The sequence below is a fragment of the Cydia pomonella genome, chromosome 9 (assembly GCF_033807575.1).
Source record: "Cydia pomonella isolate Wapato2018A chromosome 9, ilCydPomo1, whole genome shotgun sequence".
In the NCBI taxonomy this organism is placed as follows: domain Eukaryota; kingdom Metazoa; phylum Arthropoda; class Insecta; order Lepidoptera; family Tortricidae; genus Cydia; species Cydia pomonella.
In genome coordinates this window covers 71,856-99,690 of record NC_084711.1, presented here as the reverse complement: position 1 = coordinate 99,690, position 27,835 = coordinate 71,856, and the positions used below count along the sequence as shown (strand labels likewise).

Below are 27,835 nucleotides of genomic sequence, written 5' to 3'. Positions count from 1 at the left end.
ACAATCCACATCGTTAACGAAAAATGTAATTAGGTGTAGCCGGAGCCTCACGGATTTTTGGGCCTTTGACCAGTAATAATATCACGTACTTATCACTTATTGGACGTCATATAAGTACCTACTTGCTTATAACTGGTGTTCAATACGTACGAGTAGATATTGATCATTTTTGAAAATAATTTTTATTAGAGTAAATGCAACCTTGTCATGTGCAATACTAAAAGCACCAAAAATATTACAAAATACGATATCATGCTGAGCAGGTCAAAAGTCAATCTGATACCAATTATTGCAATGACGCATCGAACGGCTATCGACATGTCGTGGCGTGCAACAATTAAAGTTTAACACGATTCAAGTCCATTCAAATGTTGTAGGCCACGTCTGATCGCTCCTCCAGGAAAAAAGAAATCCAGGTTAATCGGGGTTGCCTACGTCGTGCTAGTGCCCCCTATACTTACTAGGAAATAATAATAGAAGGGAATAGAGTAGACTGACACTGTCCTGCTGTTCACGAGTACCTAGGTACAGTCAGCATCAAATAAATATAGTGACAGCGACAGCCAACGTTCCAAAATATATGGTGCTGATGCTGACTGTACCTGTCGCTGTTCGCTACCAGTCGGGCACCTGTCAAGGTGTTGATAAATAAAAGACAAGATAACGTAAATGGCCATGTATTGTCTCCTACGGCGGCTGCGGCGCGGGCGGGTCGTGCTGCGCGGCGGCGGCGGGCGCGGCGGGCGCGGCGGCGACGGGAGGCGGCGGCGGCGCGCGGCCCGGCTCGGGCTCGGCGTACTTGGGCGGGTTGGCCCACGGGTCGTACCCCAGCACCGACAGCATGGGCGCCAGCTCCGCCATGTCGGCGCGCACGTCGGCCGGGATGGCCGACACCCACTTGTCCAGCGCGTCCAGGTTCACGGGCCGCACCACTTGGTCCGACGACCGCTCGACGCTGCAACCCACACACAAATTATTGAGCTGATTTAAGATCTGGCATCGCAACATCTACTATCGAATTTTAATTCCACCAAAAACATTTTAATGTAAAATATTGCCAAGACGAATCCATACATCTCGCACTGTCAAAAAGTTATCAGATCTCAAATAGAGCCAAGCTCCTAACTCTACAATGTCATGTACAGAAAAAAAAGTATCTCGTCCCTAGCGTCGAGGGCTTTGAAAAAGCGCTCTCTATTGTATCAGGATTGTATTAAATTCTTTTATTTTTCACTGTGACAAAAAAAATGTTTTGGAATGTACAATTTAACCTCTTTCAAATGATACTCCACTTGACCTAGTCACTAGATTGAAATTTTGCCTCCTTTCATATTGGGCCTTTTCCATAGTTAATAAAAAATAAATACTTTCAATGTAGCTTAAGATATTTAGCGATGTGACAGGCAGACAGACGGATGGACAGACAAAGCCGCACCGCAGCCGGGTTCCTTTACCTTGTGTACGTACCTTTTTTGGTAAGTAAGTAAGTAATCATTTATTGTCAGATTGTGCATGTTAATATAATACCGATGTTACAATAGTGTTATAATAGCCAGTCGTCAGACAATAATAACGAAACAATACAAATAAACTTGAAAATTAAATAATTGTCAAAAGTACAAAACAAATAAGCACATGTAAGCAGTAACTGCCAACAGGACTAATTATATACTTAGTTAAGGCTAAACTTAGTTAAGATAATCTCCAAATATAGAGATTGTAACTGAGTTCAGACTGTACCTCAACCAAAAAACACTGAAATAAACAGATTCAATTTTTTTTAAATATAAAAACTACTTCAATTACATTCCAATCCAAAGACAAAGTCAATTCAATATTAGTATAATTTATATTACAATTCAAGTCAATATTCAAATATAATTTACATGTCAACCGATCGATTTGTTCTGTTCTCATTCTTGTAAACAAATCATTTACATTGTAATAACATTCCGTTAACAGAAAAGTTCTTAACTTAGAGAAAAAAATTGTTGCTTGGTAACTCTGTTCATGCCATAGGAAGTGCATTGTCAATATGGACAGCCATGTGGTAGCAATTTTTCTTATTTACTTCTAATCTACTTTTTGGGACTACTAAAGCTTTATTTTAGCTATGCGCTTTCCAATGTTACATTAATAATTCCAAATTGCATTTAACGACTTTACACATTTCTAAGCTATATTATATAAGCTCGGTACTGTCAGTATTCCATATTTTTTAAACAACGGCCTGCATGACACTGACCACGGAACTCTAAAAACGACGAAGCGCTTCGAGAAAACGAAGGTAGTGCCCTTGAGCTTCGCTTGGCTCGTCTTGGCTAGGACACTACCGTGCCCTCATTTATATGATAAATTTGTTTCTAAACTCTTTCATCATTTATTTTTGTTAAGGTTGAGAACCACATATTAAAACTCTTAAACGCGCATTCAAAAATAAACTGCCGATTCCTCAAACATGGATGACCAATGTTACCCCGTGATTTAAAGTAACCCCAGTTTATGGTACCTACCCAACCGGCTGACCAAAAGACAAGCCTGTGCGAAACGAGTTATACCTAATGGACGTTCGCGTTCCTCCAATGTTGCCTTATCAGTTAAGCAGTGTCAAGGTTATTAATTATCGGTCTTGGTTTGTATTTATTTGCATATTTATTTGTGCACGATAATTATATGCAAAAATACGCAAATAAGTACTGTTATTGTTTCAAAAGAATAAATACATTTCTCAGTAGGTAATTATTTTCAACCATGAAGAAAAATTAATGTTTTTTTTTATTTAGCTCAGGAGTCAACAGACAGAAATTGAAAGAACCAACCACATATAGCAGAACATAACATAACGGCATTCCTTCCTTAGGAAAATACACTCGAAAAAAGAAAGAATACCTCGTCCTAATATATCCTGAATTAGCATAATCACAAAAACATGCACGCCGTCGCCGCATAATATATGCACACAGACAATGCTGGATCTAAATTCTCCAGACGTAAGTTTAACTTCCTAGCAACAAGGCCGATATTATTAGACAAACTGCGGCAACGTACTCGACTTACTGTCGGTGAGCCTTCTTCGTATTGGCATAAGCTCTAGAAAAGATCCGACAATTATGTTGCTTTGCTGATAGTTGACCATTTTTGACTGACCTTATGTTGCTCTTATACCTTTGGAATAAGGTTTCCGAATGATCAGGTAACTGCGTGTGTGATAATACATACTCGTACAAGCGCGTGTAGTTTATGTATACGATTATACATTGATGTCTCATTTTAATTCCAACTATAATTAGCTTTTTAAGGACAAGAAAACTATTAAATATCGGCATACTGTGTTATTATCTTTTGTTTTCTGTGATAGCCAAACAAAGGCAATTAGAATGAAAGATTCAATTCAACTTGAGATGAATACAATAATAAAGTACATACAATAAAATATAAGTATAATATGTCATTTTTTTGAGTAAGGATCACATTACATTAAGAGGCAAGTGGAGTGGTCATGTCTCCATACAAACGTACTCGACTGTTTCCTCCGTGGTTTTTGACCTTTTGCAGCAATTTTCAGTACCTACAGTTTAATTAACCTTTTCGACGCCGTATCAAACACAAAAGCTGTCACTTGGACGCTACGTCAAGTGACAAAACCGAAATTGAACGTTATGCATTTGTACGTAGGTCTATGTTGCTCTGTGGTCTGTGACGGATTAATCAGTCTTCCGCGTTGAACTTACAGTGCGGATATATCTATCCGTCATATGTGTCAAAAAGGTTAAAGAAGAAAAACGCTCCCAGCAAATTTGACGCCAGCCGCTATATATATTGGTTAAGTTGCCAGAGCTCAACGAGGGGGGGCGGGTTTAGGGTCGGCAGCGCGCATGTAACTCCTCTGGAGTTGCAGGCGTACATAGGCTACGGAGGCTGCTTACCATCAGGCGGGCCGTATGCTTGTTTGCTACCGACGTAGTATAATATATATATATATATAAACGCGATTCACGAAACAACGAACCTTGTCAACAGCATCAGTGTTGAGCGAAATCGGACGCAGCGTTTTTTACTGGACTTTAGAGGTACAATAATGGGCCTAACAGCAACACTCTTAAATGAAAATTATAAAGAAATTATCCACCACCGATGGTTATATAGTTAACTATATAACCAACAATGTGGTCGATGGTAATATCAACAACAACACTCTTGACTGAACAACGTTGGATCTTACGTCTTTGCAATAATGTATACAAATCGTCAATGAACAGAGTAGAAGAGTGTACGCACTCGGACAGCACCACGCCGTTGGGCTGGTTGATGTAGCGCTCGTGGTGCAGCACGGCGTCCGTCCAGGGCAGCTCGAGGAAGGACAGCACGGAGCGCAGCGTCTCCTGCGGGAGGGGAGGGTACGCACTCGGACAGCGCCACGCCGTTGGGCCGGTTGATGTAGCGCTCGTGGTGCAGCACGGCATCCGTCCAGGGCAGCTCGAGGAAGGACAGCACGGAGCGCAGCGTCTCCTGCGGGAGGGGAGGGTACGCACTCGGACAGCGCCACGCCGTTGGGCTGGTTGATGTAGCGCTCGTGGTGCAGCACGGCATCCGTCCAGGGCAGCTCGAGGAAGGACAGCACGGAGCGCAGCGTCTCCTGCGGGAGGGGAGGGTACGCACTCGGACAGCGCCACGCCGTTGGGCTGGTTGATATAGCGCTCGTGGTGCAGCACGGCGTCCGTCCAGGGCAGCTCGAGGAAGGACAGCACGCAGCGCAGCGTCTCCTGCGGGAGGGGAGGGTACGCACTCGGACAGCGCCACGCCGTTGGGCCGGTTGATGTAGCGCTCGTGGTGCAGCACAGCGTCCGTCCAGGGCAGCTCGAGGAAGGACAGCACGGAGCGCAGCGTCTCCTGCGGGAGGGGAGGGTACGCACTCGGACAGCGCCACGCCGTTGGGCTGGTTGATGTAGCGCTCGTGGTGCAGCACGGCGTCCGTCCAGGGCAGCTCGAGGAAAGACAGCACGGAGCGCAGCGTCTCCTGCGGGCGCAGCACCAGCGCCTCGTACCGCACCGGCAGGCAGCGTGTCGGGCCCAGCGCCTGCACACACCACACAGCCGTCATTACTCTACTCGACTAAATACCAGTCAACATCATGTTAGAAATAAACCATATACGCCTAAACATCATTCCTAAATATCTGCTTTTATTTCATGATACCTAAACCATTTTTAAATTCCGAGTGCCTCACCCTCCCCAGAGCACTTATACATCTGTATATCCTTCGAATGGATGACCACCGCTTGCCCAAAGCTGTTCTCTACTCTGAGTTGGCGGGGGGTAAGCGGAAGCAGGGTAATCAGCACCTGGGCTACAAGGACGTGCTCAAACGTCATCGCTTGTGCCATCGAACTTTGGGGTTCTACCGTCCATAACGGTGTCAAAACATTTGAAGATGACCGTCTCACTAGCCTAGACATTAAAACGTCAATTACGGAAAGAGAGACCTAACCCTTCGGGTTACGCGGTAACGCGTGCAATAGAGTATTTAAGAGCAAGTTCGGCCTGGCCAGCGTCCATAATGTTTATCTAGGGTCGCTGTCATCGAAAACGATGAGGAGGACTATGTATATATATATTGCATGCTACAGGCAAGGTATGCGCAATCTTTCAATTAATCATATTCCATTACGATTTAAAACATTCAACATGACATGGCATTCCAAATGCGAAATTATTTCTCATAGCTACTTCCGAATCGATAAGTAAAATCTTAATCGCGACGGTTATGCAAATTTGCACTTGCGCTTACGTGTTATATGCGTAGCGGAGTTACAGAGTTCCGATAGCAATTTATAGCGACTGAGCTTTGATACAGCACGGTTTGTAAAAGCAGTGCTATGCATATTCATAGGATAGAACCACAGAAATATGAATATCACGCAAGATCGCACGTGTAAGTGCACTGTCTATGTGTTAGTAGGCCTTATGCGTACAATATTGTTATAGTAGTTATAATGCACACATTTTTAACAGCGGCGACATCGGTCCCGATACTCACTGACGATGACATGGATTGTGTGAAAGAGGATATGAGAAACAAAGGAGTGAGTGCTGAGGTGACGAAAGATAGAGGAAAATGTGGGATAAGGGCAGGAGGAAGAAGACTCACTGACGATGACAGCGGATCTATAGATATCTATGGATAGGACCGATTGACATACTCCAAGAGAAGTGCTCTTCTGACTGGCCTTACAGTAAGGTCTACGAATTGTCAATGTGTGCTGACAGGCACACATTGACAATTGAAAATACAAAGGCTCACACTTACCCAAACGCATTCGCTACACTCGTCCCAACCGCAACTCTCTCTGACATAAGGATTGGTAGGATAGTGATAGTGGCTATATAATAGTAAAAGGTATGCATGCACCTTGCATTGCTGGTACATGAGGCCCACGGCGTGGTTCCATTTGGTGAGGCACTGCCGGTACGACGTCAAGTCGAATCCAGTGATTGTTACCTGCGGAAACACATTTAATATCACATTGGAGGACCATAATCACCCATCAGCGCCGAGTAAAGGATCCGCGGAAAACCATATAATCGTCACAACCACCTGGGCTTGATCGGAGAACAGATCAGAGTTATGCTCATACCAGTGTTGGGCGTAATCAAGTACTTGTGTAATTTTAACTGCAATTTCGATTACATATAGTTGAATTATAGTTGATTATATGTAGTTACAACTACTTGCAATTGAGATTACTTTGTAATTTGTAATCGAAATTACATTAATTTATAATCAAAATTACTCAATTACTTCTTGATAGGCAAAGATGAGCAAATTTAGTACTTTAGTACTCTCTCGGTAAAAAAAAGTAATAATCACCTGCGGTTCACAATACAAAAACCGGTAAACTGAGAATTTTGTCTAGTATATCGGAATGGTACAGTCACGTCTAAAAATATCGACACGGACAAAGAGCCAAAATATGTATACACTACCTTAATAAATGGGCCATAAGGTCGTGTATACATATTTTTGACACTTTGTCCGTATCGATATTTATAGACGTGATTGTACTTTATGAGCTTATCTATTGAACAATGGTGTTTTGCTGTTTGATAAATTCAAGCAATCGTTATCAGTTCACAATGAAACAAAAGATGCAACAGGCTAATCTGCACAAATATCTGCCTTCTTGTTTTAGCAATAGGGTTCAAGTTGTAATAACACTAATAACCGGAGAATCCCGAGATAAGGAATATGGGCAATACGGACGGTCAACTTGACCTAGGGCCCCGGCGTTTTAAACACAAAAAAAAATGACACGTGAAGTAGGAACATTTGCTACATCTGATTATTATTCTGTGTGTTTGAAGGCATAAAGCTATCAAATTAAGAGTATCTCATATTATTTATTACTTGATATTATAGCAAACAATAAAATAATAATTATCAAATATCGCTCTTAGTTTTAGCTGTTACTGCCGGCAGTATCAACTATATTTTTTTTCATACATTTACTTCCCACCATACCCTATAAATTACTTAACCCCATGCCATATAAATTTAATAAAAATGCTCAGGTGCCGCTTCATGGAACTGACCACCTGACAAAAACTCGTCCTTGCCCTAAAATGTTCATATTTTTTTATAAGTCCATTTGTACAAAATCTTATAAAACTAACATTCCTTTTTTTATATGAAAAGTCAAACTTTATATGTTATTTAACCTGATTTGGGAAACAAAAATGATCGAAAACATTCTGTTGAGTAAAAGTAATCGCATTAAGTAAATCTGATTTGGGAAACAAAAATGATCGAAAACATTTTGTTGAGTAAAAGTAATCGCATAAAGTAATTTATTACAGATTACAATTACAAACTGTAGTTATTAATATAGTTACAAATACATTTTGTAATCATAATCGTTAATCAGTAATCCAACTACTTTTTGCCCAACACTGGCTCATACTGGCCCATCGTTTAATGCTTTGAACGCCAAGAATCCTTAAGGGCATCGTAAGAAGTCGTGCCAAGAGAACGCATATTCTTGCTGTGGCGTACGTTGTCAAAGTAACTTTCAACGTTTCCAGTACGGTTTTATGTATTTGCAGCTTATGCCAGGGTTATTGTCGTGTGCATGACGTTCTTGAGTTTGACAGATGGCGTTCAAAACGTTAAGGCCTGTGCACTCCGGATGCGTGTGCATAGACGTGATACGTGATGCACGTGCGCAATTTAATATTCAACACCTCTTGCACGACGTGACGTGGCCGTGCACGGCTCCAGCATACCAGCGCACGCACACGTCTACGCACACGCAGCCGGTGTGCTCTGGCTTCTATTGTAATTAATACATCTACCCCATTGTTTCTTGTAAAGTCTTTCACATGTTATAACAACTGTAACATAAACACAGCAGCTGTGACGAGTATTTATTCAACAAAAACATGGCCATATTGTCACTGGCGTTCACAACTCCTTCAGTTTTTATATCCGGCAACGTCTACGTTACGCGTGTGAACATAAACATAACGAAGATAACACTGTATACGAATGAATACAATTTATGCCATATTTTACTGCGATGTTTGACCGATGAATAATACATTTTTTTTCTCTTGATATGGAAAAAATCCTCTAACTTAATTACTATTTATAGATCATAAATAGAAAAAGTTCTGGGAAACTTCGTGAGGCACGCACGACTGATGTTCACGGAATTCCTTAACTAGCGAGTCAACTGTTCAAAACAAGTAAGAAATACAACCTATATATAAACTAACTGGTGTCTAAATAAAATAAAGGGCACTGGACTCAAAGTTGTCACGCTCGCTTGCCGAGCACGAGCGAGTTTAAATTCGGCAGGCTAGTTACGAATCTGGAGGCCACATTTCAGTGGCCCCTGATACCACGTCCGCGTTCGCGCTAGAATGAAAACATGGCGGCACAGTTATATGGAAGTATGGGAATTATCGCGCGTTACGTACTCTGCGTCTAGTGCGTGCAAACTGCTAGTTATTTACACTGGCGACTCCTAACTAGGGCCGCACACATCGGACCGTTGAACCCATCGTCCAGGCTAAGTTAACACACACGCATATATGTGTGAAACACTTAACCGTTTCTATTAAAATGTCGGTGATTTTGAAAAAAAAAAACTCCAGTACGGTGAAGGAAAACATTGTAATTAAATCTCTCTAGATCGGCATCTCTCCTAACTACTACGGGTAACCGGAGATCATTTTCATATGTATGTAGGTAGGTATGCTTGTGCAAGTTGTGCAACCAACAAAAAGTTTACGAATTCCCTGGAACATTAACTATCAGTAGACCGCAGGGTCAGCTGCTGCCCACTGGCTGAATAAGCTAGACAAATCTTACGAAAAAAATCCTTAAAACGCAAAGCGTGATGTAAAACTATAAAGAATTCATTAGACAACTGTCTAATTACAGCATACCTTTCTCATTATAGTAATTTATTGTTTACGATAATAAGAGAACCGATTGTGATTGTGATGGATTGAGGGCTCATTAACTCATTGAGACGGCGGCGCGCGAACTCGCGTGCTAGTTTAGATACATTGAGGGCTCATTGAGACGGCGGCGCGCGAACTCGCGTGCTAGTTTAGATACATTGAGGGCTCATTGAGACGGCGGCGCGCGAACTCGCGTGCTAGTTTAGATACATTGAGGGCTCATTGAGACGGCGGCGCGCGAACTCGCGTGCTAGTTTAGATACATTGAGGGCTCATTCAGACGGCGGCGCGCGAACTCGCGTGCTAGTTTAGATACATTGAGGGCTCATTGAGACGGCGGCGCGCGAACTCGCGTGCTAGTTTAGATACATTGAGGGCTCATTGAGACGGCGGCGCGCGAACTCGCGTGCTAGTTTAGATACATTGAGGGCTCATTGAGACGGCGGCGCGCGAACTCGCGTGCTAGTTTAGATACATTGAGGGCTCATTGAGACGGCGGCGCGCGAACTCGCGTGCTAGTTTAGATACATTGAGGGCTCATTGAGACGGCGGTGCGCGAACTCGCGTGCTAGTTTAGTTACATTGCGGACTATTGAATCCAATTCGGCCGACCGATCAAATACCACAATGTAATGAAACTCGCGTGCCAGTTCTCGCACCGTCTGAATGAGCCCTTACTGACCCTCTTTCCCACATAAATTAAAGGTAATTAAAATTGCTATAACTCGATTTATTGCAATTTATCTTACAGCATAATCTTGTGCAATACTCAAAACTTCATTGAGGCATAAAAATAAACAATATCATTTTCTGTAGCCTCATATGTGAGTGTGGGTTTAAATTATTCCAAATTTAATTAGCTTTCAACATTACAAAGCAATTTGTATCGAAAAATTCATCGTTTTAGGGTTCCGTACCCAAAGGGTCAAACGGGACCCTATTACTGAGACTCCGCTGTCCATCCGTCCGTCGGTCCGTCCGCCTGTCACCAGGCTGTATCTCATGAATCGTGATAGTTAGCCAGTTGAAATTTCTAGAAATTATGTATTTCTGTTGCCGCTATAACAACAAATACTAAAAACAAAATAAAATAAATATTTCTTTCCAATCTCGAGGTTTTCATCTAATCACCAAAGTTAAGCAACGTCGGGCGGGGTCAGTACTTGGATGGGTGACCGTTTTTATAGATAATGGTACGGAACCCTTCCTGTGCGAGTCCAAGTCGCACTTGGCCGGCCAAAAAGTGTCCGAAATTCACTTCTTGAGAGCACAGCACAACATTTTTTTGCTTGCAAAACCTAATTTAATAATCCTTAATGAAGTCTAAATAATATAACAAAAATACATCAGCTTTACATAACGCTCTGTATTTTTAATTTAACTGCAGACTGCTTCTAGCTTTGATTTTGCGCTCTAAAGCGCGGAGGGATTTATCTTTTACTTTGGTTACGTGGCTTCAATGTTGAAGTGTCTGACCTTGCGGCTGATGATGGAATGCACGGTGGCACGGCCGTCGCGCATCATGAACAGGAACTTGGCGTTGGGGAACAGCTCCAGCACGTAGCTGCCCATCTTCAGCACCAGTGGGTCCTTGTTGCATAGCCGCGGCGCCGGCTCGCCGTGCCCCGCGATCACCTCCAGGCAAAACGCCGCGATGGCGTTGTCGAGCACCGCTTTAGACACGCCGGCGGCCTCGAGCCGGACGGACTCCTTCGCGGAGTGCGCCCAGTGCTGGCGCATCTGCAGGATGCGCGGGACGACGCGCGTCTCCTGGCCGCAGCGCACGTCGGGGTGCGCGTCGAGCATGGCGCGCATGAGCGTGGTGCCGGAGCGCGGCACGCCGCCGATGAAGATAAGCGGCAGCTCGCGGCCCTCCACCCACTGGTCGGGGGAGCGCAGGCGCGCGGCGCGGGGGCTGCCGCCCGCGCCGCCGCGCAGCGCCCACACCAGCGCGCCGCCCAGCAGCAGCGCGAGCGCCCAGCGCCAGCGAGGCCCGCGCCACATGCCGCCGCCTGCACACACACACACTACCAATATTATCGCGAAACCACACGAAAAAGGATTCCAAGACAGTATGATATTTTTTAAATATATAGGTATAAGAAATACAATGTTTTAGGATAGTGACCTGTAAGGTTACATTTAGTTTTTTAATAACTGGGACTGAAATTATTTCAGACTTCAACTTCTACATTTATTCAGCAAATAGGCCACAAGGACACTTTTACACGTCAACATGGAATTTATAAACACGCAAAAAAAGCACATGAACAATTATCAAATACAATTAACTGAAAATATAAATACAAACTTAAGTATTATTATTACTTAGAGATGTATAAAGTCTCTTAATGTAGAATTACAAAAAAAAACTATTATAATACTAGAAAAAAATCTCAAAAGTATTTAGAGGTGTAAATGTCTCTAATAATAAGTGTCAGAACTAAAAGATTATACTCGTATCGTTTATCAGATTATCCTTAGAGATGTATAGGGTCTCCAAGAGTCAACATCCTATATAATTAAAGCATAAAAGAAATTTACGAGAACCGGATGAGGTGTCTCACTGTAATTATCGACCCAATCAACGAACTCGCCGTAAGCAAAGACTTTTAAGCGAGCAATCCTAAAAGCCCGAACAATCCTTTTTTTTTTTTTACCCAGGGGGAATCCGTTATGGATCCCACTGGCACGGGAGAAGCCGAGTGGGTATGTCCGACTCCCACGGACTAAACCCCCTGGGGTGTTCCACCGCGCGCTTTGTGGACGGGGTTTCGGGAACGCGATTGTAGACTTCCGATACCCCGTCGGCGTTGCCATTACGGGCTCGACTTTTGTGGCTGCTGCAGCAGCCTACTCCGCTGAAGACGCCTCGGAACACTTGAGGGCCTTCCAGCTCGGAACCTCTTTAGGCGAGTGATGGAACTCCCGGCCCATCACCCGCAGGTTCCCGTTAAGGCGGTATCATTCGGGCTGCGTATGCCCTTAGACGCCGACCTGGCCTCCTACGGCGCTGAGGGAGCGAATTCGCATCGTCCTCGCGCATTCTCTCTGCAGCCTCCTTTTGCGACAGGACGGTGACGCTAAAGGAGGCCACTGCCGCCCACGCTTCCTCACTGCTGAGCATGCGGCGTATTAGTGCCGGCAGCGAGAGGTCTCCTCCTATGGCCGAGGACAGGATAGCGCGAGGCTCCGCCCACGCAGGGCACTCTTCGCGCGTGTGTTGCGCCGTGTCCACGGCTCCTCCATCGCAATGATGGCACGCTGTCGTCGGCTCCCTTCCCAACCTCTCACACAGGTACCAGCCGAAACAGCCGTGCCCCGTTAGGAGCTGCGTGAGATGGAAGGAGGGTGCGCCATGCTTGCGTTCGACCCATTCTTTCAAAACGGGCCGAACAGCGGCCACCAGGTCCCGGCTAGCTCCCGGGATTTCCAGACGCTCTGACCACTGCTGGTAGAGGACGTCTCGTGCCTCTTCACGCCACTGGCGGACCTCACGAGGGGCAGGCCAGTTCTCCTCCCTCCTTGCTGCTAGCACCCGCCAATAGACCGCGGACTGAACCTTGGCTTCAAGATCCCATGGCGGGCTCCCAGCTAGCAGGCCGGCTGCTGCGTGCGAGTTGTCGCGGTACGCTCGAGCCACCCTGAGAGCTATGGCCCGCTGCGGTCGGCGCAATAGGGCCGCACTCCGAGGACTCAGGGTATCCGCCCATATTGGCGCCCCGTAGAGCGCCATTGAGCGCACCACACCCAGATATAGCCTCCTGCAGGCTTCTCCTGGACCGCCTAGATTTGGGAGGATCCGCCCAAGCGCTCCGGCTGCAGCCATCAATTTTGGAGCCAGGCGCTTGAAGTGCTCCTCAAACTTCCACCTACCGTCGAGAACGAGTCCCAGGTACTTCATCGTCGACCCGACGGCGATGGAAGTTCCTCCCACAGTTATCTGTGCCCCTCTGGTGGTTTATTTCGAGGTCCGTGGAAAATCAGGACCTCGGATTTGTGCAGAGCCACTTCTAGGCCTATAGCCCGGATCCTGTGGACCACATGAGCCACACCTGCTGTGGCTAGGTAAGCGGCCTCTCTGTGGGTCCTTCCACGGGCCGACACGAGAGTGTCATCAGCGTAACACGTGACGCCGATCCCCGCAAAGTGACCCCGCGTAGGACCCAGTCGTACCCAATGTTCCACAGGAGCGGCCCAAGTACCGAACCCTGTGGAACACCGCATGACATCTTCCGTCTGCCCCAGCCGTCCCTGGTTGGGAATACCACAACGCGGCCTGCAAAATAATCCGCCACTATTTTTTGCAAATACTCGGGCACGTTGTGGTATTTTAGAGCCGCCTTAATTGTTTCCCAGGGCAGGGTGTTGAAGGCGTTGGAGATGTCTAGTGACACAGACATCACAACCCCACCCTGAGAGACCTCCTCCTCGGCAAAGTCCCTAACTCGGGCAATCGCGTCGAGCGTCGAGCGCAGCGGGCGGAAGCCATATTGGCAGTCGCTCAGACCCGGCTGCAAGCTCCTGACGAGTCGAGTGGCAATTATACGCTCAAAGAGCTTACTCGTTTCGTCAAGAAACACTATTGGGCGGTAGGCCGACGGCTGATCAGGTGGGCGCCCATCCTTCCGGAGGAGCACCAACTTGCCTGTTTTCCACCTATCGGGGAACCGCCCTTGAGTCAGGCAAGAGGTAAAAGGCCTCTGACTCCTTCTTCCAACTCGCTGAGTGCGACTATCAATGCGCGCCCAGGTATGCCGTCTGGCCCGGGAGCGGTCTTTTTCGATCGAAGCTTTCGAACGGCAACATCGAGCTCGACTTCCGTTACTGGCGGAACCTCTCTCGCCATTTCCGGCGGTCTTATGTTGGGCGCCATAGGTGGTGGCACAAACTCGCCCCTCTCTGGAAACAGAGTACCAACGACTCGCATCAGGAGGTCCGGCTGTAGACTGCTGGTCAGTGGGGGGTGCCCAAGGTCGGAGCTTTTTCCTGACAACTCGATACGGCCTGCCCCACGGATCCCTATCGAGAGTCTCGAGCCACTCCGTCCAAGCCTCCTCTTTGGCTTTTGCGATGGCCTTCTGCAGAGTTGTACGCGCTTCCCTGTAGACATCATACAGGGCCTCCTCCTCGGTTTGGTCGCGGATCCGCCTTCTTCTATATCTAGTGTACTGGCGACGTGCAGCCACGCAAGCGTTCCGCATTTGACGGAGTTCTGGTCGCCACCAGTACACTTGGCGTTTGGGCGTGAAAGGCATGGCCCTTGGCATTGCCGCATCACACACGCGGGTTAGAGCGGCACTGAGAAGTTCCGCTTCCAGATCGACCTGTACCACCTGCGCTGGGTCGTTAGTAGCCCTCCAGGACTCGATTATAGCCGCCGATATATCTCGTTCAAACCAATTTTCGGTGGAAGTATACATGGCAATGTATATCATATATTTTTTTTAGATTTTTCATTTTGTTATTTTAGAAGTTACGGGGGGGGGGGGACACACATTTTACCACTTTGGAAGTGTCTCTCGCGCAAACTATTCATTTTAGAAAAAAATTATATTAAAAACATCAATATCATTTTTGAAGACCTATCCATAGATACCCCACACGTATGGGTTTGATGAAAAAAGATTTTTTGAGTTTCAGTTCTAAGTATGGGGAACCCCCAAAATTTATTGTTTTTTTTCTATTTTTGTGTGAAAATCTTAATGCGGTTCATAGAATACATCCACTTACTAAGTTTGAACAGTACAGCTCTTATAGTTTCGGAAAAAAGTGGCTGTGACAGAATCGGACAGACAGACGGACATGACGAATCTATAAGGGTTCCGTTTTTTGCCATTTGGCTACGGAACCCTAAAAATGTGTGTGTCCCCCCTGTAACTTGTAAAATAACAGAATGAAAAATCTAAAAAAAATATATGATATACATTACCATGCAAACTTCCACCGAAAATTGGTTTGAACGAGATCTAGTAAGTAGTTTTTTTAATACGTCATAAATGGTACGGAATGGTTCGGTGGTAACCGATTATTGAAATTGAAATTGAAATTGAAATCTTTATTGTCATATTGTGAGTTACAATGATCTTAAAATTATGTTAGTGTAGAATCATCACAATCAACCGCGATGCGGCGTACAATGTTAATACTAAAACTAATCTTACAGCTAAATAATTATACAAAATAAATATTACATGTGATGCGAATAAAATTATTGGTAACAAATAATATGTCATACTAACTCGACTGCATAAAGTGGTCACTTATCTTATAGTAAGCTTTGTCTAAGCACCATTTATAAAGTTTACGTCCGAATTCAGGTAGTTCAAGTATTTTAATTTCATTAGGCAAGTGGTTAAATGTGTGAATAGACATATAAAATACACTCTTTCTAAAGTAAGCCTCGCCTATCACCTATTTTCGCCTAATCACATAACCGGTTATTGGAATTTTGTAATAGCCGAATTCGGTTATTTTTTCTATGAATTCACAAATACTCTGGTTAATAAAAGTATCAAAAGCGCAAATTTTGTGTATTTACAAGATAATTAAACACCACGAGTACCACGATAATGGATAATAATTAGTGAGTTTTGTATAAGTTATTTTGTGATTTTTGTGTAAGTTACAAGGCCAATTTATATTTTGTTGATTGAATCCTAAATTACTTTTGAATGTTAAATTGAAATATTACTTATGAAAAATCGCTCATTTGATTGTTAATATTACTCTATTTAATTATGTGTTACCTAGTTTACCTACTTATTTCACTTGGTAATTGGCTTAATTTTATTGCTTTAGTAAAATTTTGATAATTGAGAAAAACATTTAATCAGCAAATACAATACAGATTATTACAGTAGAAATTAAATAAATAAATATCGAGTACAAAAAAAATAACTATGATAATGATGAAGTTAATAAGTCAGTCCGTCAGGCAGAGTGAGGAAGGGCGGCACCTTCATCGAAACCAAATAACTTCGCTGCTGGCTTCCATTTGCTTTAATGTTGGTATTTGGTTGTGATAGATTTTTGATTGTAAAACTAAAATTTATAATTTAAAATCTCTTTAAAATTAATAAAGAAAATCAAAGCAAGGTTTATGTTTCATTATCTAATACGGCTTATCTTATGATTTTACGTCACGTATAACTACATAGATTTATACGTAATTTTTAATAAACGTTGAATAACCGATAATAACCAAATATTCGGTTATTTTTCGGCCATAACCGTAACCGAAATCGGTTATGACATTAGGCCGGTTATTGCATTCCCTAATGCCGTGTTTATGAAGAGTCGACTCGTCTCTTCCGTCGCACTCGTCACGTCATTAAGTAATTATACCGGCGATCGCTTGCGCAAGTGCTTTCTACTAATTGCAACTGCAAATAATAAACCTGCCATTATTAGATCGTAAATATTTTCATTGCTACAGTTATTATTGTTTACGCGTTTTAATAAATCGTAAAAACGGGCTCGAAGCTATTGACTAACACGGTTCGCAACCAATTAAATTAGATTTTCGATTATTGCGTTCATCCAGCTGGTTTATCGCCATAAGTAGTAGGTAATTATGTAATTAATAAGTGTATGTCCTCAACTATTTATTTTTTAACCGTCTTCAAGATTTCAAAAGAGGAGGTTATCAATCCGGTTGTATGTTTTTTTTTCTTGTTTTTTTTTTTAAAATATTTGTTACTCCATAACTCCGTTATTTCTGATTTTGAAAATTATTTTTTTGTTTGAATTTATATATATATGCAGATTGGTCAGTTTTTGTCAAAACTCAGTTCTGATGATGGGATCCATGAGGAATCGAGGGAACTCTTCAAATATGAAAGGCATACATATAGTGATTTTTGTATTTTCTTTAACAAATCAAGTATTTACATTTTAAAAAGTGGAACTGCTGATGATCAGAATGGTACTCTTCAACGACGCATAGTACACGTTTGGCGATTTGTCCTCTTCGCTGTGTTTGTTAAGCAAATTAGATTTTCAAGACAAATTTTTGTCAAGTTCGAGTTCTGACGATGGGGTCCATGAGGACTCGAGGGAACTCCTCAAATGTTAAAGGCATATATATATATAGTGATCTTAGTATTTTCATTAACAAATCAAGTATTTACATTTGTAGAAGTGACATTTGATGAAGTGGAACTGCTGATGATGAACAGAACGGAACTCTTCAATGATGCATAGTTCACGTTTGGCAATTAGTTCTCTTTGCCAAGCAGTTAGGTTTTCAAGGCACATTTTTATATTTCTATCCTATTTAGTTTTTTTAATAATTATCTGGTGCTTTATTTCATGTATGGTGCGAAATAATTTATCTTAAATACAGTCGAATACCCTATTGCGGGTATCTTACCAGTCAACCATAGGGCAAATCTGAAATGTGTCAAGGTGAGCGCAGTGGCAAAAAAAAACATGTTACCTCCTTTTCTACATAATTTGGCGTAGGACGCAGTCTTTTTAATTTCATTGTATGAAATCTAAAATCCACAATAATCATTCTTTCACCGGTCTCCCTCAATTAAGTCTGTTTTTTTTCTTAAAAATTATTTCATAAATTTGAAAAAATGGAAAAATTACTGCCTTGGTTGAAACTTGAACTCACGGCACACAGCCGTGATTACAGCTTATTAGCGTCGTTCGCAGACGTTTCTGCTAGTTTTTTTTTTAATGTTTTATGCAAATAACTTTTACATCAAGTTTAATTTAATGCCTATATTACATCATAGTCTTTACGATCAATATCTTAGGAGCTACAGGGTGTTTAAATCAACAAAGAGACAAAAAATAGACCATTTAAGACCACGTAGTTTTTTCGTAATTGTTCACCATAACTCAAATTTTTAGTTTCAAATTTAAACATTTTAAACTTTATGCATGAGGCTAATTGGAGAGCCTAAAAGGGTAAGGGATGATTTAGAGTGAACTGCAATATTTAGCAGGACCGCGTTAAAGTTCGTTAATATTTCAATTATTTCAACTTATATTATTATTTTGTTAATAAAGTATTTTTTCTTTGTATTTGTTTATCAATAACATAATAAGTTTATCAATAATAATACATTGACATAATATACTTCGTTCCAACTGAGTGCTCCACGGCACTCACACATTTTTTCTGTATTTACATTTGTATTAAAATAAGCTTGAAATTATGATATTTGTTTCTTTATTTTTTATAACATTATTTCATTTTTAAATGTTATATATAATATGTATAATTAATGTGTAAGTATTTTGGTTCAGCACTGTAAAAATAAATTAAATCATTTTCAACTAAATCAAAGATGTAGACCGTCCCAAATTTCATCTGAATCGGTATAGCAATTATATAGAATTAATAATTTAGCAATTATTAATTCCTCCTACAAATTTCCATCTCACTTTTCACACCCTCAAAAGATGATTTTGGTTATAAAAACTATCCTTTATCCTATCCTGGGATTCTAACTATCTCTATACAAAATTTCAACTAAATGGGCCAGCGATTTAAGTGTGAAGAGAAGTTTAAGTAAAGTGGCCTATTATAATTGAACACTAGAGAAAGTGCCAATTTCACTCAACATACTTTCATTACCAGGATTTTTGACAGGTTATTTCTACCAATATTGCTTATGTGAAAGTATATTTGGATGTCCATCCTCCATCATGCAAAATTGTTGAACAGATTTTGATGAAATTTAGCACACATATTTTCTATCCTGAAAAGTGGAAAATATGATAGGCACATACTTTTGAACCAATGCAATTAGGGTTGTGAATGCAAGTACTAATACCGCATTTAAGCTTGGCTTGAGAGCAGGTCAAAAACATTACATTTAAAAACATGCAAGTCTGGCAATGCAGTTCTTCTACTACAAAAGTTTTGAGACATTTGTGAATTCATAAAGCCAAGTCAGCTCTAGGGGGTGGTAAAACTGTATCAATATATAGATATCTTTATTATTTTACAGAATTCACTCCAATTATAAGGATGGCAGAAAATCGTGCAGAATGTAGAGCCTTGATGCACAAAACAATGGCATCATATGGTTGCAACCTTGAGTCATGAGGAGGCAAGGAAAAACAAGATTTCATATTAGGTTGATTTGGGCATTGCCATGCACTGTTAAATTGTAAGTAAGCCCATATCTGGTTAGTGCCAGATGTTAAGAATTAAAGTTGTTAATGTGCAAAAAACTATCCCTATTATTATTATTATATGTCTCTTACAAATTCTCGGGACCATGGTGTCCCAGGCATTTTGAAGGCATGCGTGGGGCCGAAGCCAACACGTAGAGACCCCTTGTAATAAGACAATTTACTCTAAAAGTAATGTGACACCAATTATTATTATTATTATGTCTGTCTTTTACAAATTCTCGGGACCATGGGGTCCCGGACATTTGGACGGCGTGCGTGGGGCCGAAGCCAACACGTAGAGGCCCCTTATAATAAGACAATTTACTCTAAATGTAACGTAACACCAACCGACGATTATCCCTATTCACACTATAGCAGTGCACCCAAGGACAAGCCCCGGTTAGTGTAGGACTATTGTAAAAAAAAGGGTACCAAAATAAACCGGGCTACTGGGTTGAGTTGCAAGTGGACTGGTAACCGGGACTATGGAGATTACTATGGCACCTGCCCTGATCATATGTTTTAAAAACACGACAAAATGGGCAGGTGGTGACTTGCCAACTCACAATATGGGTCCCCGAAAACGGGCGCTCGCACAGAGCGACAAGGGGACAACATTGCGTGACCGGCTCAGGGTGTGGAGAGGTGGACCCCGCTTTCTACCCAGTGGCTGTAAGCAGCCACTGTGCCAACTCACGTCTTATGCAAATTTCACTTCCACCCTGCGAGCATATAGCTCTGACACCCCACTCTGGACGGGCGGTAAAGGCAAGCCAGAGGTGAGAGTCCCGCGGCCCCTGCTCAGTGCTCACTCCAGCCGGCCAATCAAGGCAAGCCGGAGTTAAGGGCTGACCGACTCTCGGGGGTATGGGACCCAAGGGATGTCACTTCCCATTCAGCTCGCCACAAGCTGCCCTGGGGGCTTATTATTATTATTATTAAAGCTTTATTTATTCCATATTTTGAACAGTTTTATATATATTATTTGACATGAATGATAGATTTATATGGACCCCGTTTGGGTAAAAGCCTCCTCCAACTTCCCTCCAATCCCTATTAGCACTGGGTATTATAGTTGCAAAGATACTGAAAAGTGACACCAATACATTAGTACCTCTATTCCTACCCATATAATACTTCTGAAGTGAATGTCAAGCCAATTTTATGGTATGGTTTAGTCAGTTTCAAACCAAAACTCCCTTTCTAGCTAATTTTTCTGTTAATGTTATTCTGTGAGCGATTAATTCAACACCTAATTAATTCTCTTCCTAGTGCTCAGAATGCTTAGACCCCAGTTCTGGCTATTTACATTAAACATTAAACTCTAAACATTCAGTATTAGGTATTTCTTATTCTGATCACTTATGAAGTTATGAGGAAATTGGCATTGTGGATTAAGAAGGAAATATACATTTCATTTGTTTACATATCCTCCTACTAGTCACATGTCAGCCACACACATACTTCCCCTAGCTGCTGGCGAGACATTCATACCGACTATGTGCTACTTGTTACATACTAATTTTAACTTAGTTTCAACTTTACTTTTACGCAGTGAAACTGCAACATTTTCAAGACTCTATGTAAACAAATTTCAACAGCACATGTTCAGTACACACCAGCACATTCTAGTGTACATAGTAATCTCATAAACCTGTTAGGAAACATGTTAATCGGTCAAATATGTATATGTCTATAATGAGATTGTGTACTCACCTACATAAAAATCCAAACTATCCAAATATAACAGTTACTCGTAGCGAATGCATTTCTTTTAGTGAAAAATCCTATTTAACTGAAATGTGCTCGTAGCCGGCGCCGCGCCGCAGCCCGCGCTTGAGCTGGTCCCCACAACAACACGTAGTGGGCTCAACGGCCAGCGATTCGGAAGCTTGCAAAACAGTTCTCACACACCGCAACCGTATTCATGCGCGTCCAATCGATTAAACAAGCGTTTGATTACCAATTACGGCTCTAACCAAAAAAGATACGGAAATAAAAATTAGTCTTTTGTTTTTTAAATTAAATCCAATTTGACTTTATCTGTCGAAATCGAAACCTTCTCTTACTGTGCCCTGCCGTCCGACTGACATTGACAGTTAAATCTGTTGAATTGACATGCGTGACATGACCAATCTGTTGACAGTTGGTTGACAGATCTGTAGAGATGTTCCAAAACACATACCATAAAGGCTCTAAAAACCTTTGCGATAAATCAACCAAAGAGTAAAGTAAATATCGACTCAGCAGAGTGCAACGGAGCAATAATGAGAATGAAACAACGTATCGTAGCCGACATGATGGATTGGTTGAATTGGAAGTATTGCATATAGAAATGGTAGAACCGCCACATGATTGAACGAGATGCTCTTATGGAACTTTCAGTAGGAATAGCAAAGAAAGCGTTCTTATTGTTTGTCCTTGTCACAGTCTCATTTTCTTTTATTCACCACCGTAAATGTTAGTATGGTTCATGGTGATCGACAAATAACCCGACCAAATTACGTACGTTGTTCCTGATATGTTGTAGGGAATATAAAGAGGGAAGAATGGCTTTTCGAATCAGCTTAGCACACAAAAAAACAAGCATCTGCCGCAATAATACCAAAAATAATGCTTATATACCAAATTTCAAGATTCTGAATTCACGGGAAGTACCCTGAAGGTTTTGAGTGTCGAAAATTTGCGGCATAAACGGCTGTATCTTTTGATTGCGTTGGCTTAGAAGTTTGGTTTTTTCACAGCTCCGAGGGACAGTAGACCTGAGTATTTGATACAAATTCCAGCTTGATACCTCCACTGGTTCCTGAGAAAAAGGGTCTTGACAGACAGACACACTGACGGACGGACAACAAAGTGATCCTATAACCGTTCCGTTCCGTTTTTCCTTTCGAGTTACGGAATCCTAAGAAAGGAAAACCTATAAGTAAACCTAGTTTTGCATTGAGTCCATAACATACAAAAAAACCGGTCAAGTGCGAGTTCGTTTACCTCGCGCGGTTCCATACAAACTTTCAATTTTCTCGTGAAAGACTTTTGACCAGAAGTATACTATTAGTATAATTGTGTACAGCGATGGGCGAATTGGCTAATTTGTGCCATCTGCATGTATGTCGGTTTTTCAGGGATAATTCTTTATCATGTGAACCGATTTCAATAATTTTTATTTTATTTGAAAGATGGTGCCTTTAGTGTAATCGCATAGAAATTTCAACTATAATAAACACCCGCAAAAGGGATTAAATTGCAAATTAAATTACAAAATGTTTTTTTTTTTATTAAAAAAAAAATTATCAAGATAGAGGTCTGATTTTATTTTTCCTGTAATTTTTTGGATAATGTTATTATTATATAAAAATTTCATAATTTTTCATTCGTAAACTTCGGAGATAAGGGGGGTGGGGGAATAGTATTTTTTTCACATTTTCCTTCATAAGTCAATTTTTTCCACTATGAAAAAAACAAAAATAGTTTTGTAATATTCAATTTGAGCTTTTTCAAATGATACCCCACTTGACCTAGTAACTAGATTTTGAAATTTTGCCCTCTCTTTATATTTGGAATTTTCCATAATTAATACAAATAAAATAAAATAAATTACACTTCCAATATGTTTGGGTTAGCGTTATTTATTATTATTCCAAATTTCAAATCGATAGATTACGTACTTCTCGAGATATTTAGCAATGTGACAGACGGACGGACGGACAGTCACACCATAAGGGTTCCTTTTGTACCTTTTTGGTACGGAACCCTAAAAATCATGGATAATGGAAAATATTTCGAAGTGGAAAAACGTTTTCTCTTTTTGAATGGACGATCACGTGGTATACTTCCCTCTTAAACTTAAAACAAATTTTTCATTTTGTCGCATTACGTATGTTCTGTCCCTCTGCACCCTTAGCTTGCTGCCAACATAGCTTGATCCGACTCTAATGGAACTGTGGTTTGGAAGCATCGATTTAAAATTTTGGAAGATGTTTGGAAGCGAAGTTTTCAAACAAACATGACCGACATGCGTTGATGAGAATGAATGAGTTCGATCCAGTAGCTACATTACTGTAACAAATGTCAAAAATCCTGGCAGCGACAATGTTTTTGACATTTACAACAGTAATGTCGTGCTGCAATATTGCTGCTGACTGCGATATTACTGTCGACTGCATTACTGCTGCAAATGTCAAACATCCTGGCAGGGACATCGATTTCGACATTTGAAACAGTAAGACAGTAATATCGCGCTGCAATACTGCTGCCTACTGAGATATTACTGACGACGGCATTACTACCGCAAATGTCAAAAATCCTAGCAGGTACATCGATTTTGATATTTGCAACGTAAGGCTGTCGCACTGCAATACTATTGCTGACTGCAATATTACTGCCGCAAATATCAAAAATCCTGGCAGCGACATCGATTTTGACATTCTCAACAGTAAGGCAGTAATGTCGCGCTACAACACTGCTGCCGACGGTGATACTACTGCCGACTGCATTAATGCCACAAAGCTTTAGCTATACTACAATCACACACAAATTTTAAGAATTAATTGTGATAACGGAACCCTAAAAAGCAATTTATACAAGATTAAAAATCTACATACTTCCAAATGATTTAGAACCATTTACTTGGTTATCAAAAATTTAATGAATGTTGTTAAAATTCCTCTATTCTGACGGAAATAAATAAATACTGGCAGCCTATTTTTTATATTTGTGTGCGTTGCTGAGCGTAAGACACGAGCGTCGCATGCACACGTCGATCGTGCTTCGGCTTCACTTTTGGCAGATTAGCCATATGGCCCGTATGGGGACTATACGTCTACGTGTAATAGGTCAGTGGTCTTGCAACTTTATCGTAAAATTTAATAAATTTGATACCAGTGTACTGTGAGTACTGGCCACGAGATTCTCGCCGCCGATCGAAATTAAAATCCTCGGATGACTTGACAAGCCTATGTAATTTTTAAATATTATTAATTTATTATTTATGAATGCACAGGCAGCTTATAGCTGATACGTGCACATCAATGTCCTGCACTTGTGTTTTGTCCATTTATAAAATGTTTGTCATTGTTGTCATTATAATTCGTAGAATAAACATTGTGCCTGTGCTCCGTGATTACAATGTAAACTCCAGCTGCCCTCTCATATTCCCTCACACTTTCACTGCTACCTCCTACAAAACTACAAACCGTCACAATATTTTATAACATATTTTTTATATTATACGCATATCAATCCTCAGCGGCAACATTAACGTATTTTGAAAATACATGAAAATATGTCATGAAGTTGTGGATACCAATTAATATTCAAAGTTACTACAATTTCTACCATATTCAATTTAATTGTTTTTTTTTTGTTGTGCACATGAATAATAGTAACATCACTAACAGAACTATAATTTGAATATGGCACTAAAAATCCTTTTTTTCAAGCTACAAGGCCTCCAATTTTTTGAAACGCTTGTAATACGTTCTATATATATTAACTAAAAGTTGCCCTAAAATTCAACTTTTATACTAAAAACGGCTTTAGATATGTTAAATAAAAAAAATATATTTTGACAGATGCTTTCGCGCCCAAAACGCTCTTTGAAAATTGTGTGACGTCACAGTTTACGATTTGACACATAACTACATACACACGTAGAAGATACGAACTGTCAACTGACATTTGTCATTTGTTCTTTATCGCCTAACTGTCAACAATGTTCGAGAGTTGTTACGTCATCAGAATCTTCAATGACGTTTCGAGTTTGGTCACGTGACGTGTGCCAAAAGATATTTTAAATTGAATATTTACAAAAATATGGTCATTACAGGTCCCCTAAAAGTAGTTTAACATGTTCCTATAATCCAAAAGAATTTATTGGGATACAATTCTGCCCTAAGATTTGTAGATGGAAACAACCCTATTTCTATTAATTAATTTCAGTAGTAAATTGATATAACTACTAGAATAAGAATAAGAAATATTTATTAGCACAAAAAGTTACAAAATTTAGATTAATATTTAATTGTACTCACATAGAAAATTGCGCTAAAAGGTCTTCACTCAGCTTGATGTCCCGAAGTTAGTCTTACGACACACTACGGGACGCTGGTTTTCAGTGAAGCCTGGTAAAACTAACTACCACAATGTATACTACCACAATGGTCTCTTTTTAACATTGGCATCATGTGCGAGTGAGACACAGGGCTCTGGTTTTGCTATCTGAAATGGACCGTTTTCTCTAGTCTGGTACGAACACCTTTCTTACTCGGTGATAAGGTTCAATTTGGTATGGCAAAAATCATTGCGCCCTCCACTTTATTTAAACCTTCATGCTTATATGTAATGAATGTATGATTTATCTGTCTACGTTTGAAATGAGACAGTCCCTGGCCAAACTATATGTGATAAGTGCTTTACTCATATCATGCGAAGTTTAAACAACACTTTGGAACGCCTTACCTTGGCCTTAACACAAAAAAGATGCAAAGAAGTAGTCCATCTCCATGTCTGTCAGTTTTCTGTCCAGTGTTCATAATAAAATTCAAAATTCGATTAGATTTGATCCTGTTTGATGAAATTTCATTTAAATCATTCAAATTTGTAAATATACACAAAAGTATAACAAACATTATCGATTCTCGAAGAGGTGGAAAACCTGTCACACAGCATAAAAAATGTTTTTAGCAAATGGCAACACTGTCAGTCAATGCCAAACAGCCAAACCGAACAAAGATCTGAGATATCGAGAAATTTTTTATTTTTCTTTTCGGAAAGTCAGTGCAATTCTGTAAATATTATTGTATTAATTTTACGGGGAATGCTCATAGTACAGTTTGTGATACTCTTTGGTGCGATGTATGAACTGAGTCATGTTAATTAGTGATTACTGCAGTGGACTCAGCGGCGCGAAATCGTTCAATATGGCCGCCGGAACTGGAACCGTTTCTCAGATTTGTTTACTGCGGGTCCGGCTGTGTTATTTTTGTTAGTAGGCAAAGAGTGATAGTGTATCATATGTGAAGTGGCTAATTTTTTGAGCAGATTCGATTATTTATGTGATCTCCTATAATATATTAGTTTTTAAGAAGTGCATTGAATAAAAATAAGTGCATTAGTGATCATCTTTTCTTTTTATATGGGCTGGTCGAGTCGAGGGTGTTTAGTGAATAAAAGTTTTTCGTTGAGAGTGCTTCCGTCCCTCGCAATGTCTCAGCATGAGCGGTTTGAGCCGCGATGAGCGCGCCACGGCCGCGCCTGCAGCTGTCGCCGCTGCCGTGCCGCCACTCATGGTATTTTTTTATATTTATGATAGTATGTTTATACGGCTTGTATTGTAATATGCCTTCTGGATGCTGTTAAGATAATTCTCAGAACATATGTAAACATCGTCAGTTTGTTAGCTGATTCAAGGACGGTAAACATGATGAAAATGATAAGTGGCCCTTAACCTGCCTACTTAGTATTATGTTTTTGGGTATGAACGGGGCTCATACATCACGCAGACGTTTTATATAATCCAGAATGTTGTACATCAATCATTCAAAGAAGGGTTAATGTTCATAAGCTTTGTTTTTTGTAGCCTTTGTAACTAACCAACTTTTGACAGCCAGCAGAATTAAATTGTTTCGCCTACCAGCTAACCATAATTAGGGACCTATGTGAACATTCATTATTAACATACTACTACAGTAAATAGACAAAAATATCATATCAAATATCAGCAAAGCTTTTTAATAAGTCTGGCTCTATGTTAACACCTAACCAAAACAAATACCACATGATTTCAGTAATACCATGTATTTATAATAAATAATTTATTTATTCAGCCAATTCAGTGGTCCACATTTGTTAGTGTGATAGTTGTCTTATAAGCTAGGTTATTTGTATTTGTACAAAAACGATTACTAAATTTTATATTATTTTCTAATTTAAGTAATAAACATTCCCAGAATGGGGGTATATTAATGCTGACATCCAATGCCTTTGCAAAAGACTGTCTGGCCTATCAGCTAACATACTTAGTATGCTGTTGGGACTACCCAGGATGCTGCTTGTTATGCGCATGATTTTTTTACGAGGACTCATAGGGCATTGAGTGATCTCTGAGTATAACTAGGGTTGCCAACCGACCCGCAATATGCGTGACGTTCCGTTTCTGGAGCCCTAAAGTATGCGTCTTGCAAAGGGTCTGTGTGGGACGCTGATTGTCCCGTTTTCTAGCTAGACTAG

General features: G+C 41.1%; 2 protein-coding genes across 2 annotated transcripts in view; one reads left to right on the top strand and one right to left on the bottom strand.

Annotated features, from left to right (window-relative positions):
- Positions 1-672: 672 nt before the first annotated feature.
- LOC133521022 (protein-tyrosine sulfotransferase) lies at positions 673-21,836 on the bottom strand. The gene is made up of 5 exons (XM_061855742.1): positions 21,323-21,836; positions 10,943-11,478; positions 6,411-6,500; positions 4,914-5,077; positions 673-955 (listed from the first exon to the last, which is right to left on the bottom strand). Exons 2-5 carry the CDS (start codon positions 11,468-11,470, stop codon positions 688-690), a joined length of 1,050 nt encoding a protein of 349 aa, XP_061711726.1. The 5' UTR covers positions 11,471-11,478; positions 21,323-21,836; the 3' UTR covers positions 673-687.
- Positions 21,837-26,166: 4,330 nt separating this feature from the next.
- Positions 26,167-27,835, top strand: part of LOC133520975 (helicase domino) — a gene marked incomplete at its 3' end in the record, with an annotated part of 65,343 nt that continues 63,674 nt past the window's right edge. The window contains 1 exon segment of the mRNA XM_061855695.1: positions 26,167-26,895. Coding sequence (XP_061711679.1) covers positions 26,821-26,895 — 75 coding nt within the window.